The following is a 21,225-nucleotide window of genomic DNA, read 5'->3' on the forward strand; positions in this document are numbered from 1 at the left end:
CAAATGATTCTGAATAGAGATGTTACAAAGAGGCAACTCAGAATTCTAGTGAAGTGACTAGGCCACAAGATACAGATAAAATGCTGCATTAGGAAATAGCTTCACATACCATCATGCTAATCAACCATTCAAGGAAACCACGCTTTGTTGCGTTCCATCTAAAGCAGCATTTATGTCCAGGCGGCACACTGAATAGAAAAAATCATGTTTAGCACCAGTCCAAAAAAAAAATTATACATTCTCAGTAAACTCAGTATTAACTCAAAATCCAGAGAGAACTTTGGTGCCCAAGTGCTTTCCAGGTAACATTGAAAACAACTGATCTTTCACCAGAAAGTGCTGAATGGGAAGGTTATAAATAGGGAACTCGGAGTGCTGGCGAATGCAATAATCCAGTTGATTATGGAACAACTTTATTTTGTTGAAACTACCATCACATACCATCAAGCTTGCAAGTAGCTTTCAAACAAACCATGCATTGTCCTTTTCATCTTAAGTACAATTTCTGCTCCTGCAGTGCGCTGTAGAGAAAAAAAGCATGCTAAGCACACCTCCCAACAAGATTTTCTACTTTTGCAGAAAATTCATGATATCTCAAATTCCAGAGAAGTCTTCATGTCCAAAGTGATTTTAGATTAGCATTGAAATCAACTTTCTTTTTTCAACAGGTAATTTTGAATAGGTATGTGACACATAGAGAAAACTTATATTGCTGATGAATGGAATAGGCCAAAAGATACAAAATACATATTTTGATCGCAGAACTACTCCTTTTGGATAACTACAATTACATACCATCCGTCTTTTTCAAGTAAACCATGTTTTCACTTGTGTGTGTTTATTTTGTACACTGTAATCTTACCAAGCACTCATCTAAGTTCTAGCGGTTTCTTTGTTGAGGGTTTTCGTTCTCTTATTTACAGAATCATGTCATCTGCAAACAGAGATAGTTTGACTTCCTCTTTCTCAATTTGAATTCCTTTAATTGCTTTTTTTTTCTTCTCTAATGGCTCTTGGGAATACTTTCATCACTATGTTTTTTTTTTTAATTTTTATGATCTTTATATAGTTGATTAGGGTTCAGAGGGACAAGGGATATAGGAAAGTGGCTAAGACCATTGTTGCCACGTTATTAGTATTTTTTTTCTGTACCTGGAGTAAGGAGGGAGATAAACGGAGAAGCCCCATCCAGCCTCCCACCCATTCACCCATCGCAGGGTACCCAGGGTGAGGCATGTTCTGAGGGTCCTGCTCAAATGATTTTAATAGTTCAACAGTTCTGAATTGCTGCTAGTCTTGCCATTCCAAGCATGATGAAATCTCTCCATAACCCACTGGCTGACATAGTTCATTTTAGAGTCTCCTTTTGCCCAGATATTCACTGTCAACACATGGCTGGGGTAGTTGATTGATTTGTTCTGTCCTCCATCCTCTGCTGTGGTACCAGGTGTCCTCTGCAGGCTCCAATGCACTACCATAGCCTCCACGTGCACCTGCATATGCTGTCCACTGCTCTGTCTGAGCCTCTGAGGAGACTCAGCTTTGGCACTTGCACTCCATGGTCACACCATAGAAACTGTACTTCTCTTCATGGTTGGGGTTCTGAGTCCAGCAGTTCATTTGGGGGGATCCCCAAGGAAACTTTATCTGAGGTGATCCCAGGCATGATTGTTGTGTGTGCATGCCAGGACAGGGTCCAGCATAGTCCTTCGCCTCAATCAACCTATGCATATGCTGGTGATTGCAATTGTCCAGCACTATGTTAAACTGCAGGGGTGATAGTAGACATCCGTAACTAGTTCCAAATTTTGATAGGAAAGCTTCCCATCTTTCCCCATTCGATGTGATGCTGGCATTGGGTTTTTCATAAATTGCTTTGATCATGCTGTAGGTTGTTTCTTCTGTAACTACATTGCTTAAAGTTTTTGCATTAATGACTGCTGCATTTTATCAAATGCTTTCCCTGCATCTATTGAGACTATCATGATTTATGTTCTTCAGTTTCTTGATGTGGTATATGACATTTATAGGTATGTGTATATTAAACCATCCCTGAATATAAGGGACAAATCCTACTTGGTCCGGGTGCCTAATGTATTGTTGTATTCAGTTGGCTATTATTTTGTTGAATATTTTAGCATCAATATTCATCAAGGATATCGGTCTAAAGCTTTCTCTGTTACATGTATGTCTGGTTTTAGGATTAAGGTGATTTTGCTTTGTAGAAAGAATTAGGCAGGATTGCTTATCTTTCTATTCTTTTGAGTAGCTGATGAAGAATAGGGGTCAGTTCTACTTGGAATGCTTTGAAGATTTCAGCAGTGAAGCTGTCTGGGCTTGGGTTTTTTTGTTTTTTGTTTTTTGAGGGGGGAGGGCTTTAATTAGTGATTCAGTCTTTGCCTCGGTTATAGGAAGTTCATTTAGATTTTCTGTAGCCTCATGACTTTATTTTTGGTAGATGGTATGAGTCCAGAAATCTACCCATTTCTTGAATGTCTTCTGATTTGCTAGAGTATAGTTGCTTATAGTAATTTCTGATTATTCTCTGTATGACTGAGGTATCTGTTTTTATGTTCCCTTTTACATCTTTAATATTATTAATTCTTGTCTTCTCCCACTTTTTTTTTTTTTTGGTCATTTGGTCCAGTGTGGTGCCTATTTTGTTTATTTTTTCAAAGAATCAAGTCTTTGATTCATTGATATTGTATATTGTTTTATTGGTCTCTAGTTTGTGTATTCTCTTTTTTGATTATTTTTTTCTACTGTCCTTGGAATTACTCTGCTGTTGTTTTTCGTTATCATCTTCGTGTTCACTGAACTCATTTACCTGGTGTCGTTCTTGTTTCCTAATGCAGGAACCAATTATGACAAATTTACCTCAAACATTGCCTTAGAGGTGTCCCATGGGTTTTAGTATGTTATCTTTGAGTTTTCACTGGTTTCAAGGAATTTTAATTTGTCTTTAATTTCTTCTCCAATCCAGTGTTTGTTCAGTAGCATGTTGTTCAATTTCCAGGAATGACCAGAAAAATAACACTTTCAAGTAGGCAGCACAGAGATTGCTCAGCCTGGCAGGTGGGAATCCAACTGAGAAAACTCTGTCCATCTGAGTGACACACTGAGGGATCAGAGAAAACTTAAAAATCAAAGACAGCCATGTATAGTATTGAAGCATAATTTTTACTGAACTTGGCAATGTTTAAGATACACCAAAGTGGCTTATAACTCTAACATGCCGTGTGTTAACAATTGAGGTGCAGAACAGTTTTAGGAGGGGTGTGCAGACAAATTTTCAATACCTTAGTGAGGAGTAACTGATCTTTGTGTCCTACTCAGGAAGGTATATGGGAGTCCAAGCTGACTTTTTCCTGTCTGGTTCTAAGCTCTCCTTATTGGTCTCTGTCTATCTAATCTAATTGGGGGGGGGAGGGGGAGGGTGGCGCTCCGGAGCAACCATGATGGTCATTGCAAGAGAGGGTGGGGATCCTAAGTTGGAACTAAGTAAGGACCAGAGAAAGCTCCCCTCCCGAGTACTGAAGGAAGTTGACTGTTCTTCTGTTTCTGAGGACCACTCAGGGCTCCTGGCTGTTGTTCCAATGACATTAAATCCTGTGAGGAAGGATCTGGGCTTCTTCCATCAATGTGGGAGATCTGAAAGGGAGTGGATGACCTCAGAGTTCTTGGCCTATGAGGGCAGTCCAATTCCCAGTGGTCTCCTTGGCAGTTCAGTAAAAATTATGCTTCAATACTATAAACTGCTAAGTATAAAAATGAAAGTAGACATGAGGCAGCTGAATAGTACCCCATAACCATTCTAAAGTTATAGCAGCCAGTTGTGTATAAAATAAAATTGAAATGTCAATGAAGTAGTCACAGGGTGTGGTTAAGAACTTGCATTTTGTAGCATATTGGTCACTCAATACAATGTTAATTAACTCCATAATGTTGTAATTTGTTGTTGATGTTATGCTGTGGCTTTTCATTGGGTGGGATGATATTCTGCTAGCTCCACTTTCAGACCAGGGATGGTCTCCCAAGGAAACTGTTCAATTTATCTGGACAATAAGATGTTGGACTTTCTGCATGGTCCATGCCCACAATGATGGAATCATGACTGGATATGAACTGTAATAATGCAACAATGTAGAGGAATCCGACATAGGGGAAAGGCATGGGGAGGGGTTAGGGCCATCCCAGAGTTGCTAAAAAAAAAAAAAATCAAAGACAGCCACCCTGCAGCCACAACCTTGTGGCAAGAGGAACGTAGGAGGTGGATGTTTGACTACAGGTTTCAGGTAAATTGAGCCCTCAGCAGCATAGCAGTTGTGAAGGATAGCTGAGCCAGGCCAGACCCAGTGCTTGGAACTCTGTCCATGGACACCATCACCACATGGTGAGTGAGTCTTGAGCTTTTGGGAAGCCTGAGAGATTTCCCCACCCATGGTGAGTTGCCATGAGGGAATTTCAGGAATGGGATTAGGTCTCTGGCCCTGAGTTGCCTCCACCACCTTGTGGCTGGAGGAACCTAGAGGGTGGGTGTTCAACCGTGGAGTTTGGGTAAAAGGAGCCCTCAGCAGCATGGTGGCTGTGGTGCGTAACTGAGCCAGGTTGGATCCAATGCTTGGGATTCTGGCCATGGACACCGGCCATGGACACCAGTCATGGATACCATGGCCACACGGTGAGCAACTCCTGAGCTTTTGGGCAGCCAGTGCACCAGGTGGCACAAGGCATTGCCTGCTGGCCACCTGGCAGTAAATTCTAGGGTTTTTAGGGTATGTACTTGCTTCCTAGAGTTATCCGTGAATAAGGCCAATGTGAGTGTAGGTGAGGGATGAATCTAGCGTGACTCCCAGCAATTGGGCCACTGAATTTGTTGGCAAGCATGGGGACTGAGAGACCTGGTGGTTTGCAGTTTAACAGGGTTGGACCCATTTAATCCCTGCAGAATCTACCCCTACACTTAGTTCTCGAGTGCTGGTTGGTGTCTTGACCCTTCCTATTATGACCCATCCCTTGTTTCAACACTCAGGTACTAGGATCTAGCCCTGCCGGACTCCAGCACCATCTGGTGCTCTGGGGGACCGGGATAGATGTAGGAGGGATTAGGCTACGTCTCTGCCCCTACTGAGCCATGTGTAAGCTGTACCTGGGTATGGATGAGCCTTGGCTGAGCTGAAACATCCAACAATAAGGATCGGAATTGGTTGAAGGCCAGTCAGGAAAGGCCACTTTTCCTGCTAGGACAGAAAGTGGACTAAGTAGGGCTGGTGCATGGACCCACTGGCATGTGCAAGATCTGGCAATGGGAGAGGTTCTGATGGAGGAGTCTAGGCAGCTCCTCTGGCAGGACACAGTCCCTACAGGTGAATGCAAGAACCATGATAGGGAGTAGCCCAGACTAGGCCAGGGAACCGTACCCACTGGCATACATTTGGCATAGGTCAGAGTTGGACCAGGCTGAATCAGTTTCCATCAGCCGCTGGCAGATCCGAGCACCAGAACAGAGTGTGTGTCAGGCCAGGTTGGGTTGCAACACATACCAGTGCACATTACAGATGGTATTGCATGCCTGCTAGGCTGGGCTAGACTGTAACCCCCACCAATGGGAGCTGAAATTGGGGGTGGGCTGGGTCAGTCCAGGATACAGCATTCACTGGTAATAACCAAGGTGAGGTGGGCCGTGCCAGACTGGGATACAGCGCCCAACCAGCACATGTGAGAACCAGGAGAGGGGACAAAGCTGGTAGGGAGAATGTGGAGGGCTCCCCTGCTGGACAGCCACTCCCACTGGAGAGCATGAGTTGGGATGGGGGGAGACCAGACCCGGCAGGGCTACAACACCTATGGACCTCATGTGAGCTGAATCAGGAAAAAGCCAGACTAGGCTGACTGTTCCTACTGGTGTAAGCATAAATCAGAATGGGTGAGGGTTGGTTGGGCTTGGCCGCAACATCAGCTGGCAGATGTTGGCACTGAGGCTAATTCTGTCAAGTTAAACTGCAGAACCACCTGGAGAGTCCATGATGTGGGAGTGGCCAGTAGAGAAATAGTGGACATCTCCCCCGTGGTTGTCACTCCCACTGGAGAGCATGAAAATCAGGACTGGGGCAGGTGTGGCTAGATAGAATGGCACAAGCCCACATGTGAGGGCTGGACAGTGGGGCTGGTTGGGTTGAACTAGGTTTCAATGCCCATTGACATGTATGAGAGCTGAATTGAGACAGACTGCCCTAGTCCACTGTACATACTAGCAAGCATGAGAATGAGAGCAGGGGCAGGCCTGGTGGAGGCTATTGGGAGTTGCTCAGACTAGGCAGCAGCTCCCATTGGTTTGTGTGAGGGCTTTGTGTGTGGTGGGCAGAATCAGGCTAGACTGCAACACCATTAATGTGAAATACAGGGCTGGAGACAGAACTGACCTAGCAATTGCAACCAACAGCATATGCTTAAGCTGATTGGGGCAATGGGCTTTGCCGGACCCTATACGGGCATGTATACACAGGAATCAGGCCTGGGATCACCTCAGATGAAGTTTCCTTGGGGATCCCCCCAAATGAACTGCCTGATCTTAGAACCATTTAGAGAAGTACAGTTTCTATAGTCTGACCATGGAGTGCAAGTGCCAAAGCTGAGTCTCCTCAGAGGCTCAGACAGAGCAGTGGACAGCATATGCAGGTGTACATGGAGGCTATGGTAGTGCATTGGAGCCTGCAGAGGACACCTGGACACCACAGCAGAGGATGGAGGACAGAACAAATCAATCAACTACCCCAGCCATATGTTGACAGTGAATATCTGGGCAAACGGAGACTCTAAAATGAACTATGTCAGCCAGTGGGTTCTGGAGAGATTTCATCATGCTTGGAATGGCAAGATTAGCAGCAATTCAGAACTGTTGAACTATTAAAATCACTTGAGCAGGACCCTCAGAACATGCCTCACCCTGGGTACCCTGCGATGGGTGAATGGGTGGGAGGCTGGATGGGACTTCTCCGTTTATCTCCCTCCTTACTCCAGGTACAGAAAAAAAAAATACTAATAACGTGGCAACAATGGTCTTAGCCACTTTCCTGTATCCTTTGTCCCTTTGTGGCCTAATCAACTATGTAAAGATTATAAAATAAAATAATTTTTAAAAAATCAAAGGCACTTTCTGAATCCCATTGTCTCTCTCCTTTTAGATCCCACCTCAGGTTTTCCTCCCAGAGGAGTTTCTACTTCAATCTTTTTTCATGTCTACTTGTTCACTTCTCAAATGAAACTTCTCCATCCCCAGTAGAGTCCCAGCTTTTCATTTCTTTATTAAGCTGAGGAAAGAACACACTAAGCTTTGCTGATAAAAAAAAAGTAAGACTTTTAACTATAGATTTAAAAGTAAATAAAAAGTATCTATTACTCATAAATCAGGTGTTTTCTTACTCTTTATGTTTTGGAAGACTCTTCTCCTAAGAGTCTCATGTAACTTTTTTAACCATAGCTAAGATTTTCTGTGGTAGGAATTACTTTCCCCTCTCAGTGATGGGAGAAAACATAGGACTTCCTCTGAGCACAATGAAAAACTGGGCTCTTCTGTGCAGTCTACAGCAGTATCTGTAGTGGAATCCCCCTAATTTCTGCTCACCACTCTGTTAAATAATCAACATATATGATCTCATTTAACTGGCATCTTCAGATAGTGGATGATTACTCTCTTACCGTGGGCCCAGCATGATAACCTAGCATTAAATACTCATCTGGACTGTACCTTGAATGCTCCATTTCCTATCCCAGCTGTTCCTCTTCACATCCTGCTCCCTGCCTGTGGCCTGGGAAAATAGTTGAGAACGACCCAAAGCCTTGGGCTCCTGCATCTGCATGGGGGACCCAGAAGAAGCTCCTGTCTCCTGGCTCCTGCCTTTGGATCAATCCATCTCTGGCCATTGCATCCACTTGACAAGTGAAACAGTGAATGGAAGATGTTTCTGTCTCTCTTTCTCTCTGTAAATCTAACTTTCCGTTAAAAAATAAATAAATCTTTAAAAAAAAATCTTCTTGAGCATAACTGTGTTTTAATCAGAGATTTGAGTTTCCAATCAAAGATGTACAAGGGTACAGACTAGGACATCCCTTCCCCTTCTCCTGTGTTGGTATATGCCAGCCAGCTACAAATTTCTCTATTTTAAAAAAGATTGTTTGTTTTTGTTGGAAAGGTAGATATACAGAGAGGAGGAGAGACTGAGAGGAAGATCTTCTGTCAATGGGTCAGTCCCCAAGTGGCCACAACAACTGGAACTGAGCCAATCCTTAGAGCCTGGAGCCTCTTCCAACATGGGTGCAGGGTCCCAAAGCTTTGGGTCATCCTCAACTGCTTTCCCCGGTTGCAAGTATGGAGCTGGATGGGAAGAAGGACTGCCAGGATTAGAACTGGCATCCATATGGGATCCCAGTGTGTTGAAGGTGAGGACTTTAGCTGCTATGCTACCGTGTTGGGTCCAGTTACAAATTTCAGCCAACATTGGAACCCTGAGCCTGGCCACAGCTCATCAATCATGTGAGGATTTTGAAGTATGGAGCCATTCTGACTAATATTTCTTTTATGCCTCATGCAACGTGTCAGACACATTCACTAAAAAAAGGGCATTTATCTGAGATCCCATTAAATTCCACATACAAATCTGATGAGCCCTAGATTTGACCCTAAAGAGGACCACTTTCTCAAAACTTCCATTTTCCTAAAAGGTGTGGGTAAATAGATGTCCTCAGACTAGTGGGATCCTTGGTAGCTCTTGATGACTACTGACTGAGATCAAATCTGAATGTCAGTTTTCATGACTTGGTGAGAGAAAAGGAATTAAAAATAGGGGCCACACTGATTTTGACTTGTATGACTGCTGCTGTGCTTTATCTTCTCCTGCTTTGCTGTTCCTTCTGTGCATACAACTGTACACCCTGATGAGTGTAGAAACTGTCCTGTTACAGGTATTCCAAGAGCCCAATGAAATGTCTGGGTACCAACTGACACGTTAAGTATTACAGATGCTCATGGAAAAAAAAGCTAAAAAGTATGGTGTGGGGCCTTCAAGACCTCCAGCTAGGGGGCTCTCTGACCTTGGTGCAGGTGTGAAAACCTGAGCAACTGGCTTCCTTTGGGGAGGGAGGGTCGGGAGACCTTTGGGACTGTCCCATCCTGGAGGTCAGGGGTTTTTGGCCCACAGGGGTGCCTGTAGCTAGGGGATGATAGGATCACACAGGTGTGACAGTGGGAGATGAGCTTTGGTTTTTATGTCCAGGTTAGTAATTACAGCTGAGGGATTTCCGTTGGTAAGTCCATGGCATGTGTATGAATGTATGGGACCCACACCAAAGTGGTTTGGAGGAGAGAGCAAAAATGAGAAAAGTTGGTGTGTTAGCAGAATCTGTGGGGCCAATGTGGGCTCACCCCTGTGGAACTGCAATCTCTACTGGCTCCTAGAACTGAGAATAGGGTCAGGCCTTGCTGGAGAGCTAAGGGGGCACCCCAGTTGGGCTGTGGTTCCCACTGGTGAGAACGAGAGTAGGACTGAGTGTAACAGGCATGACTGTAAATGGCTACAGACTGCACCAGCATGGGTATGCACTGGGATAGCAGAGCGACAGATTGGGCTTAACTCCAGCCCCTACTGGTACTTCTGAGAGCCAGTTTTGGTGTAGAACAGGCCAGACTAGGTCCTGACCCCTGCTGAACCGCATGAAAACTGTGTCTGGGCGCAGACCAGATAGCACTGGACTACAACAATCAACAACAAGAACCAGAATGGGTGTGGCTGGCTGAGCAAGTCCTCTGTTCTCGCCAAGACATGAGGTGGACAACATCAACCTGGGCCAATGACCCACTGGTAAGAGTGCAAGTTCAAGGCAAAAAGCATCCCAACCATGTCAGGTTGCAGTATCCACTGGCATACATGTGGGTCAGGTCTGGGTACAGACCAGTCTGGCCTAGCACATAACACTCACTGGCAGATCTGAGAAGCAGGGCAGGGGACAAGAGGAGCTATATCAGGCTGCAACACCAGCCAGTACACACTAGGACCGAGAGAGCAATCAGGCTGGGCTGAGATAGGCTGCAGTACCTACCAACAGGAGCTGGAACAGGGAGCAGACTAGATTAGGTCAGACAGCACAATAAGACTGCAGAAGTTCAGGTGAGCTGAGTCAGGCTAGCCTGGATCAAGTAGGGGCCAGGTACATGAATCCTAGGGACAGGGGATCTGACAGTGCTTGGGTAGATTGGCTCAGGTCATGTGGCCCACATGAGTGGTGGGAGATGGTTTCCTGAGCTGGGGGCAAGGGAACTGGTGGGTGTGGGCCATTTGGCCCAGATCTTGGGGCCCACCTTCTAGGTGGGTGATTGTTTCATGAACCCCAAGGTGGGAATCTGGTGGGGATTAGGTCTCCTGACCTGGGTCCCAGGGCCCTCCTACTAGGAGGGTGCCTGGTTCATGGGCCCCATGGTTGGGGGATCCTGTGGGACTTTGGTCTCCTGGCCTGGTTCCCAGGACCTTCCTACTAGTTGGGTGTCAGGTTCGTGAGCCTCAGGGGTGGGAGATCCAGCAATGCTTGGGATACCTGGCCCAGCTTCTTGGACTCACCTGCAACAACATGCCCTACTTAACGAAAAAGGTGAAGGAGTGGACACAGGCCCTGTTGTAAAAGGAGATTAAGACAGCACATTTGGTGCTGTAGCAGAAGAACAGAACTAATTGGACAACAACCCCAAATAAGCTATGACAGCAAATAATTTTGGTGAATGGAGCCAATGGACGTTTGGAGGGAAACATCATCCCTGGATTGGTGAGATCAGCAGCATTTCAGAACTATCCAAACCACTTGGACAGAACCTTCTGAATATGTGCACATCGAGACTCTGGGTGAATATGAGGTAGCAGTTTGTCATCCCTGGGTTCTGGGACATGTGAAAAATTGTGAGTGGTTTTCCCTTTTGTTTCTTCCCTTACCCTAGAAACAGCAGGAAGAAATAGTAAATTTGGAAGCAATGAATTCATCCAATTTTTCCTGAATCTTGATCCTTCCTGCTCTGATCAACCATTATTTAAAAAATAACAATAATTAATGAATTAATTAAAGAACCATGGTGTGAAAAAATTTTCAGCCTCAAAGCCAGCAGATGTGCAAGCAATATTGATAAGGACAACAGAAAACTAAACCAATGAACAACCCATTGCTAAAATGTTAACCCTGAATGTAAATGGCTTAAGCTCAATCAAACGTCATAGATTCATAGACTGGATTAAACAACAAAACCCATCTATTTGTTGTCTAGAAGAGACACATTTCAACAATAAAAATCAGTGGAAACTATATTGCATGGGTTTTGATGTTTTCTGCCACTTTCATGTCTTCAAAACACTTTCTTTTGATTAAATTCTTCAATGACTCATAGATCGTACATTAGCATCATTTTCTGCAAGAAGGTTCTTTATTTTCATTTCTTCAACTACACGTTAGTCATTTAGTAGCATGTTATTTAACTTCTTAGTGTTATTAATTTCTTTCTTCTTCCTCATGTTGATTTTGTTTTGTGGTTTTTCATTTATGCAGATGTATAGTAACTTGTAATGGAGACTGTCATATCTAGTAACATGTTATTTAACTTCATGGCATTGTAAATTTCTACTTTTCTTTCTATTGTTGATTTTGTATTATGACTTTTCATTAGAGGGGATATACAGTAGCTATGAAATGGAGACTAACATCCAGATGTGAGGATACAATGTAATATGCATTTCTACTGCCAGACAAAAATGGACTCACAATGAAACTGTTCACTATATCTTGACAATAGTTTGCTGGACTCTCTGCCGTTGTCCATGCCTGTGATGATGAACATATGACTGTGTATGAAGAACTATACTTTAGTAATGATATAGAGGAACTAGGTGGGGTTGGAAATTGGAGCTGGGATAAGGGAAATCCCAGGAGCCTATGGAACTGTATCATTAAAGGATAATAATAATAATAATCTTTAAAAAAAAAAGAATTCACACTTTCCTCCAGAATCAAGCTGGAGGCCAGTGGAGGTGCCTGTTGTGGAATCAGCATTTGACTCTACTTAGTAGAAATACAATGGAAGTCTGCTCTGATCTGCTTCAAAAAATAGTTCTGTTGCTAACATCTATTGAATAATAGCCTCTCTTGTACCTGTCATTGAATCCCTGCCAAAGTGTAACAGATCAAAATGTTTTGAGAGGAAGTCTTATTTAAACAAGGCTAGTTCTGCAAACCAGCAGTTCCTTTTTGGACGTCTTAGTGAAGACATGCTAGAAATACCATGATCTGTTGGTAGGCACAGGAAGCACCAGTATGCCTATCTCTCCATGCTGTTCTTGGAAATCAAGACAAGGAGAGACTTTAGAACACTCCACTCTGCATGCCATACCATGTGGTGGAGAGTTAGAGGGGTGTGACTTCCAAACCATGGTAACTACCTGGCCAATCAGACACAGAAGTGCCTCTCTTTGAGGGCGGAACTTTTATCGTTCTTACCTTCCAAGTGTCCAGCTTTTTGTAAGCTAGGAACTTGGAGGATAGCTGGGAAGTGGGGGCAAAAACCTAATATTTACAGGAAGGAAAGAAACTAACCTCAGTGTCTGGTGTGCAAACCACAGCAAGGACAGCCGAACTTTATTTTGGAAGGGCCTTTTCACCCAAGTGGTTTGGTTATGCAAAGTTCAATGGTTCAATGTTCAATGCAGCTACAAAGACAGCTACTTTGCTTCCAGGTGGTAGTGGGTGGTATCTTGGCTATTTCTGTGCCTCAAACAACAAATTAAATTATTTAAAGATGCTGCCGAGCTAGAAATGGTTTTCTGCCCATGTCAATACAATGTCTGTGTTCTTGTCAGGAGAAAGGAAAATCATTTGAAGCTTTTCTAACAGGGAGATCCCATTTTGTGTTGTTATTTGTTTGCTGTAGGGTAGTTGTTTTTTTTTTTTTTTGCATGACTTTTCCTTTTGGCTTTTTAAGAATAAATGTGATTTCTTTCGTTTGTGAAACCTTGACTGTTTGGAATCTTGGGTGTGAAGGCCTTCCAGTGAGCCCATAGCGAGTACACCCCTGAATGGATTAATATCACACAAGGACAAAGTCAGTTTGGATGTTTTTCCAATCCTGTAAAACAGATCGAATTATAAAAGATTGAAATAAAATTCAAAAATTAACATGGAACTGTCTCAGCTTTTTGTTTCTACAGTCTCAGAAACAACCAAGAGTTTGTAGTAAGGCACAGGTCTGGGCTTCAATTTGATCAGGATGCAGGATACCCTTGCCAGAGATTGACAGATTTATAAACTGCACTTGTCTGGCCCAGGTCCCTTAAAAAGAGCTCCATAAAGTATGCTAGATGAAGGGCCCGGCGCGGTGGCGCAAGTGGTTAAAGGTCCTCGCCTTGCACGCCCGGGATCCCATGTGGGCGCCGGTTCTAATCCCGGCAGCCCCGCTTCCCTTCCAGCTCCCTGCCTGTGGCCTGGGAAAGCAGTCGAGGACGGCCCAAAGCTTTGGGACCCTGCACCCGCGTGGGAGACCCGGAAGAGGCTCCTGGCTTCGGATCGGCATAGTATCAGCCCGTTGCGCTCACTTGGGGAGTGAATCATCGGACGGAAGATCTTCCTCTCTGTCTCTCCTCTCTGTATATCCACCTTTCCAATGAAAAAATAATAAAAATAAATCTTTAAAAAAAAAGTATGCTAGATGAAAATTCTGAGGTTGGAGGTGTGGTGATGCACCACAACATTAATGATTTCCCCACGGGCTTCCACTGAAGATGTGTCAGTAGAGAATAAAATTGTGTGTATCTGCATAGAAATATGTGGCAGAGCACATTAAAGAGTAAGTGGTGTTTTTTTTTTTTTTTTCTCCATACCATGGCAATCCTGCCTTCCACGAGTATGGTTTTTCTCTAGGTAGCACTTTGATGAATGTAAGAGCAGTTAGTGTTTGGGTGGCAAGAAAAATGAAGATACATTAAAAGACCCCTCCATAGGCCATTGGGTTTTGTTCTATGAGCAAAGAAAGGCATGCGTAGGAGGTGATGTCCAATCCTACTGGAAGATAAATCAGCTAAGGCTGCCAGACTAGAAGCCAGACACAACGCTTTTATTTGTCAAAGGTACAAGAGAGGTTGTTCAAGCTACAGATTCCTTCAGTTGGAGCAAAGGGACCCTTTCCACTCCCAGGAAACTTTTTGTTCAAACCTGATCAACTAGGAAATCATCAGAGATTGAACTGCAGCAGAAAATCCTTAAGCAACTTCATTGGCCAATGGTAGCATTTCTTCGTGAAAATGGAATATTATGCCACTAACTGCAAAAGAAGCACACACAGAGACAAGTAAAAAATATATATATGAGCAAAACTGATAGGATAACACAGCAAATTTATGGAACAGGCATATGTCTCATGAAAATGTATTTGTATGTAAGACAGTTCAGGATTTAAAATGATTGCTGTACGGTTATTAGTGTGTCACCTTGAGTAAATAATTCATATTCAAATTCAAGTTCACTGGAATGTTGTTTCTGTCTGTAAAACAGAGAAAATTACATAGTTCTGGCACAGTTTGGGAGAGGGGAGATAAACAGTTAAGTTTTATCTTGTGCCTGCACAATGGCGCAGTGGTTAAGGTCCTCGCCTTGCACGCCCGGGATCCCATATGGACACCGGTTCTAATCCCAGCAGCTCCACTTCCCATCCAGCTCCCTGCTTGTGGCCCGGGACAGCAGTTGAGGATGGCCCAAAGCTTTGGGACCCTGCACTCGTGTGGGAGACCCGGAAGAAGCTCCTGGCTTCGGATCAGCATAGCATCGGCCATTGCGCTCACTTGGGGAGTGAATCATCGGACGGAAGATCTTCCTCTCTGTCTTTACCCTCTGTATATCCTCCTTTCCAATAAAAATAAAATAATTTTTTTTAAAAAAATAGTTTTATTTTAGTTATTTATGAATTACTTCCAAAACTCAGGCACTTACAAAATGAATCAATGTATCCTTGATGTGAATACATCCTAAGTATATTTTGTGCTTGCTTAAAATGACTGTATGCTTATTTAGATGCTCATAGGTATTTGAAAACAAATGCCTCTGTCAGGAACAAGTGACTTTATAATCCACAAAAATAAATATAATAAAAAGAAGCAGCCTCATGTGCTTTCCCTTTGAAAGAAGCAGGACTCAGGTGGCTTCCATGTGGCTCTTTCATTTGCTGGTGAAAATGCGTGACATTCTCAGAAAGAGCCAGGAGACTTGGGCTCCAGTCCCAGACTGCCTCCATCTCCTTGTGTGATAATGGACAAATATTTTTCCACATGAGGCCTTTATGTTGGTGCTTGAATCATGAGAGATTGGGCCATATGATCTAAAAGTTGGTTCTTACACTTATTATTTTATCGCCTATAAAATACAACCCACAAGAAGAAACTGGGAGAGAAATTTGATGATACATAACTGTAATAAAAGAAGGGACATGGATTTCTGTAAAGGGTTGATGAGAAAATTAAGATCCTAGTTTAAGTTTATGCTTTCATGCGCATATGTACAAGGATGCTCCAAATATTTAGTGCAGTTGGAATTGAAAGACATTTGGCTGCAGGGGTGGCAAATAAAGCCACCACCTGCACTGCCAGCACCATATATGGCATTGATTTATGTTCCAGCTTCTCAAAAAAAAAAAAATAGAAACTGGCTGAAGTGTTGGGCTTATTGCCGCCCATGTGGGATACCCAAATCTGGTCTGTCCCAATTCTGGCCATTGCAACCATCTGTGAGATGAACCGGGGGGGTGACAATAAAAAAGACAAAATATTTTATATATCATAATATTTTGAAAAGATGGAGAACTTGATTCTTGAAAGTATCATGGCACAGCCTGGATCTCCCATTTCTTGGACTCTTAAATAAATATGGAGTGTGAATTTACTCAAATTGTGAATTTACTCAAATTGAGGGCCCTGGATGAACTGAATAGGCATCACTGCAGGGAGAAGAGGTTTATAGAAACACAGAAGCTCAGGTTCATCCTAGATATACTAAAGCAAACGTGCATTTTATAAAAATTCCCAGTTGTTATGTATGTCCTAGGTATATATTCATATGAGTACATATGTATGTGTAAACATACAAATGTTTGTATGTAAATAGAAAAAAAACTGGAGTGTGATACGGGGATGGGAGTTTGAAGTGATTTTTCTTTTTATCTTATTTATGAATTACTTTTATACTACATAAAAGAAATTATTTTCAAGTCCGTTAATATGCACCTCTTTTATAGTTAAAGGGAGGGGTGCTATACACACATTAGACTAAGCCTCTGTGTGCGGTGCCAGCATCCCATATGGGTGCCCGGTTCATGTCCCAGATGCTCCATTTTCAATTCAGCTCCCTGCTGTGGCCTTGGAAAGCATGGTTAAGTCCTTGGACGCCTGCACCTATGTGAAAGACCCAAAAGAAGCTTCTGGTTCCTGGATTTGAATCAGCTTATCTTTATTCACTGTAGCAATTTGGAGAGTGAAAAAAAAAAATGGGTGGCACTTTTCTCTCTCTGTCTCTACTTTTCTCTGTGTAACTCTTCCTTTCAAATAAAACAAATCGTTTTAAAAATACATGATGAAAGGAAAACCAATACGCACCTGCTCTCCTCCCTGTCTAGCAGGGCGTGATAAGATGCTACGTCTTTCTGTAGCTGGCTCTTGCGGGCCAGCAACAGTGCACGCTCCCGCTGCTGCTGTTCTGCCTCCGCACGGATCTCACCCAGTTCCGCCTCCAACCTGCTCACCACAGCGCCCAGGTTCTGAAGCTCCATGTCATGCCAGTGCTTGGCGTCATGCAAGGTGTTCTCCAGGCCCCGTTTCTACAAAAGAGCAGACCTGGTCCAAGCCTAATGTCCATTGGCTGAACCCTTGAACGTGGAACTGCCTTGAGACCCTTATATAACTATTCCTTTCCCCACTTTGCCCTGCAATCCGTTCCTTAGCGCCTTCCAACACATCGTTGCCACCCCGCTTGCTCTGCTGCTTACCACCCAATATTGAGTCACTTTGAGCTGCATATTCTCAATCTGCTTCAATTGGCCTCCACCATACTCCCATACTCCGACATTGTCAAGTTCAACATAAACCTCTTCGCCAAGTCATGGACTCACTACTGCATTTTATTACTGGAAGTATATTCCAGACCTAAATCATGATGTGTAAAAATGGTTCCCTTCACAACTTGCTGGCACCCTTCCATTCTCAAGTTTGATCTTAGATAAAACAGACTTTAAATCAAAACTGTAGGAACTAGTGAGAAGCCACCATTTTGAAGACCATATGGTTACAGTGACCATTATGAATAACTGGCTCTGCAATGGAGCACTCCATTATATAGTTATGTCAACAGGATGAAATCATGCTTCCCACTGACTTTGAATTGGGACTGGTGATCTGGCAGCAGGTGTTACACACATCTGAGACTATGAGACACAGATAAGCTTCTTCAAAGGAAAAAACAGCCAGAAGAGAAAAACAAATGCTTCCAGAAACGCTTACAACAAACACAATGTACAAGAAACAAAACAAGGAATGCATTATGACACCCCAAGAGAAACAAAGCAATTCTGCAATATTAGAATGTGAATATGAAGAGGCTGATGAAATATCTGAAAATAAGAAAAAAAATGATCATAGAATTACACAGAAGCATGCAGAAACAAACATTTGTAGTAAACAATTACATCATATGTATGAAAAGTTTTGCAAAGAGATTTGACATGCTGAAGAGAAATTTAAAGTATGGGAACAGAAAATTCAACACACCAAAAAGAAAACACAAAGGAAAGCCTCAATAACAAAGTTGGGGTTGCAGAAGAAAGAATATCTAAGATAGAAGACAATGCTTAGGAAACAGCACAGTCTGCAAAATAGCACAATGAAAAATATATTTTTAGAGTTCTGGAGGGTGCAGAAAGAAAGAATTAACTGGAAGGCTTACTCAGTGAAATACTAATACTAATACTAATACTAATAATAATAACGATAATAATCCCTTCCCTTACATGGAGAAACGAAGATGCATCCAAGCACGGGAAACACATAGAACTCCTAACAGACATTGTTGTCAAAACTTGTCTTCACAATGACATATTATAGCTAAACTTTCAACGGTAAAACATAAAGATTTAAAAAGGTACACAAGATCAACATCAGGTAGCCTTCAATTACCCTATACATACTAATAGCTGATTTTGCCTCAGAATCCCCACAAAGTGAGAGAGACTGGAGAGACACAGTGCAGGTTTAAAAAGAAACTGTCAGCCCAGATACTTTATCCAGCTAAACTCTGATTTACACATGAATACAAAACTTTAAAAAAGACATTCTAAGACAAAGTTGAAAGAATTTGTCAGCATCTGCTCATCCCTACAAGTGATGCTTAAGAATGTGTTACATACAGAAAGAGAATGATAAGCAGCATAATGAAAGAATTCAAAGGTGGAAAAACTGCAGGAAAGGGTACAAAGAAAACCCAGAGCAAACACTAGGAATATTTATGGAAAAAATAGTATCAAGTCATTAACTTTCAGTAATAACCCTGAATGCAAATATCTTAAACTCTGCGATTGAAAAATATACACTGGCTGAATGGATTAAAAAGCAACACCCATCTTTGCTGCATAGCAGAAACAGCCTCACCAACAAAGATCCACACAGATGGAAGTGAAAAAAAATGAGAAGGCTACTCCATTCTAAGAGAAAGGAAAGACAAACAGGTGTATGCATTCTAGGATCACACAAAATAGACTTCAGTGTGAAAAATATTATGAGATAAAAGGTATTCAGTAATCACTGAGGTCAATTAGAAGTATTGACTACAGTAAATGTACATGCCTTCAGTGCTGGGGCACCTGGCTATTTAAAATAGTTGTTCATGGAGCTAAAGGAAAACATAGACTCCAATAAAAATAAACTCCAACAAAATAATAATAACAGGAAACTTCAATACCCTACTTTCATCAATAGGCGGATTGGCCAAAAAAAAAAAAAAAAAGCAACAAATAAGCAAAGAGCTAATCTTATACTATGGACCAAATAACCTCATGTATTGCTATAGAGCATTTCACCCTATAGTTGCAGGATATAGTTTGAAAGCTCAGTAGACATCAATTAAGTCCGTTTGGTCATTATCTGATGAGCTCTGTTCTGCTGAGCTTCTTTCTTTCTTTTCTTTTCTTTTCCTTTCTTTCTTCTTTTCATCCTTTCTTTCTTTCTTTCTTTTTTCAAAGTCCGATATATATAGAAAGGAGGAGAGACACAGAGGAAGATATTCTGTCCATTGATTCACTCCTCAAGTAACTGCAATGGCCGGAGCTGAACTGATCCAAAGCCATGAACCAAGAGCTTCTTTCAGGTCTCCTACATGGGTGCAGGGTCCCAAGGTTTTGGGCCAGACTCACTGCTTTCCCAGACCACAAGCAGGGAGATGGATGGGATGCAGGGCTGCCAGGATTCGAACCAGCACCCATATGGGATCCCAGTGTGTTCAAGGCGAGGACTTCAGCCGCTAGGCCACGGTGTCCGGCCTTCTGCTGAATTTCTGTCTCTTTAATTTGTCCATTGAATTTAGTGGGATGTTAAGATTCCCAACTATTAGTGTATTGGTGTCTATATTTACCCTTATGTCTATAACAACTGTTTCGCATAGCTAGCTGCCGTTGATTTTGACACATTTACATTTATTTTCATTACTCTTGCTGAATAGATACCTAATATGTGGTGTCTTTCTTCATTTTCAAATGCTTTTCATGTCAAAGTCTGTATTATCTGATATTAGAATGGCTACAATAGAACATTTTTCCTTTCTGTCAGCACAAGATCTCCTTTTCCATCTTTCAATTTCAGTTTGTGTATAGCTTTGCTTATGAGAAGTGTTTTCTTATAGGCAACACATAGAGGGGGCCTGTTTTGTAATACAATCTATTAATCTATCTATAGATTTTATTAAATCATGTTTTCATCATCTTTTTTATTATTATCATTTTATGATACAGTCCCATAGCCTTGGGATTTCCCTTACTCCACACTAAGTATGATGACTGGCTCTATGGCAGGCTGGCTGGGCCACAGCACCTATCAGTTCCTGTGGGATCAGGGCTGAGGCAGAACTGACCAAGCTGCATCTACCAATATTTGCATTAACTCATGCAGTGACAGACTGCACCTGACCCCACATTAGCTGGCACACTTAAGAATTAAGTCTGAGGTCACCCCAGTGAATTTTCTTGGGGGACCCCCTGACTGGACCACAAGACTCTGACCCTGGACTCAGGCCCCCGCCACAGGGAAAAATCACAAGATGTGTAGTAGTCTGATTTTGCAGTGCATTTATCAGAACTGGGCCTCCTCAGTGCAGCAAACAATATGTTCAGATGTTCAAGGTTGGTGGGAGCGTATGACTGCCAGCTCATCTAGGCAAGCAGGGGCTGTTAACTGCTTTATCAGAGGATGGAAAGCAGATCAGCCTGGACAATTCTCCTGGTCAAGCTCTGTAGCATGTTCTTGTGTCTGTGATGCACTATGGTAGACTTTGCCGACTAGTCCTCAGCCCCAGTGCTGATGTAGCTGTTTGATAGCAAGAGATGGTCGTCTCCCCATCTTCACGAACACAGGACAAAAAAAAAAAAAAATACTGCAATATGTGTCCCATCCACCTTCCTTCTTACATGACCTCGCCAACCTAATCAGAGACCCACATTGGCAAACATCCCTCTCAACCATGTAAACAATATGAAAAAAAAAACTTTAAAATGAATATATAAGTAAATATATATTATATGTTTATATATATGAACTACATAATGGTGATAGTTATGCCACACATTAAGGATAAATTTGCAGTATGAATTTCCACTCTTAAATCAAAGGAAGATTCCCAATGAAAAAGGAAATGAATCTGGAATATACAATATTAGATTTTTTACCTTTGCCTATGCCTAAAATAACATGATACACTTAAACAGCAGAATATTAAACCTTAACTGTTACTGAAGGACTATACTACCACGATAATATTTGGGATAATGGTGAGAGGGAAAAACACAGAATCAATGTACAAAATCATATGATTATCTCAATAGATTTTTTTTTAATTTATCATTTAAAAGTCAGAGCTACAGAGTGAGGGGAAACAGAATGAGAGGGAGAGAGAATCTTCCAT

General features: G+C 42.4%; 1 protein-coding gene across 1 annotated transcript in view; it reads right to left on the minus strand.

Annotated features, from left to right (window-relative positions):
* Nucleotides 1-21,225, minus strand: part of BFSP2 (beaded filament structural protein 2) — a 65,036-nt gene that overhangs the window by 6,164 nt on the left and 37,647 nt on the right. Inside the window, exon 6 of the mRNA XM_040966129.1 lies at nt 16,662-16,882. Within this exon, the coding sequence (XP_040822063.1) occupies nt 16,662-16,882 (221 nt within the window). The remainder of the gene's footprint in view (nt 1-16,661; nt 16,883-21,225) is intronic.

Source organism: Ochotona curzoniae, unplaced genomic scaffold, assembly GCF_017591425.1.
Source record: "Ochotona curzoniae isolate NIBS_2020 unplaced genomic scaffold, NIBS_Ocur_1.0 contig_1328, whole genome shotgun sequence".
Taxonomy (NCBI): domain Eukaryota; kingdom Metazoa; phylum Chordata; class Mammalia; order Lagomorpha; family Ochotonidae; genus Ochotona; species Ochotona curzoniae.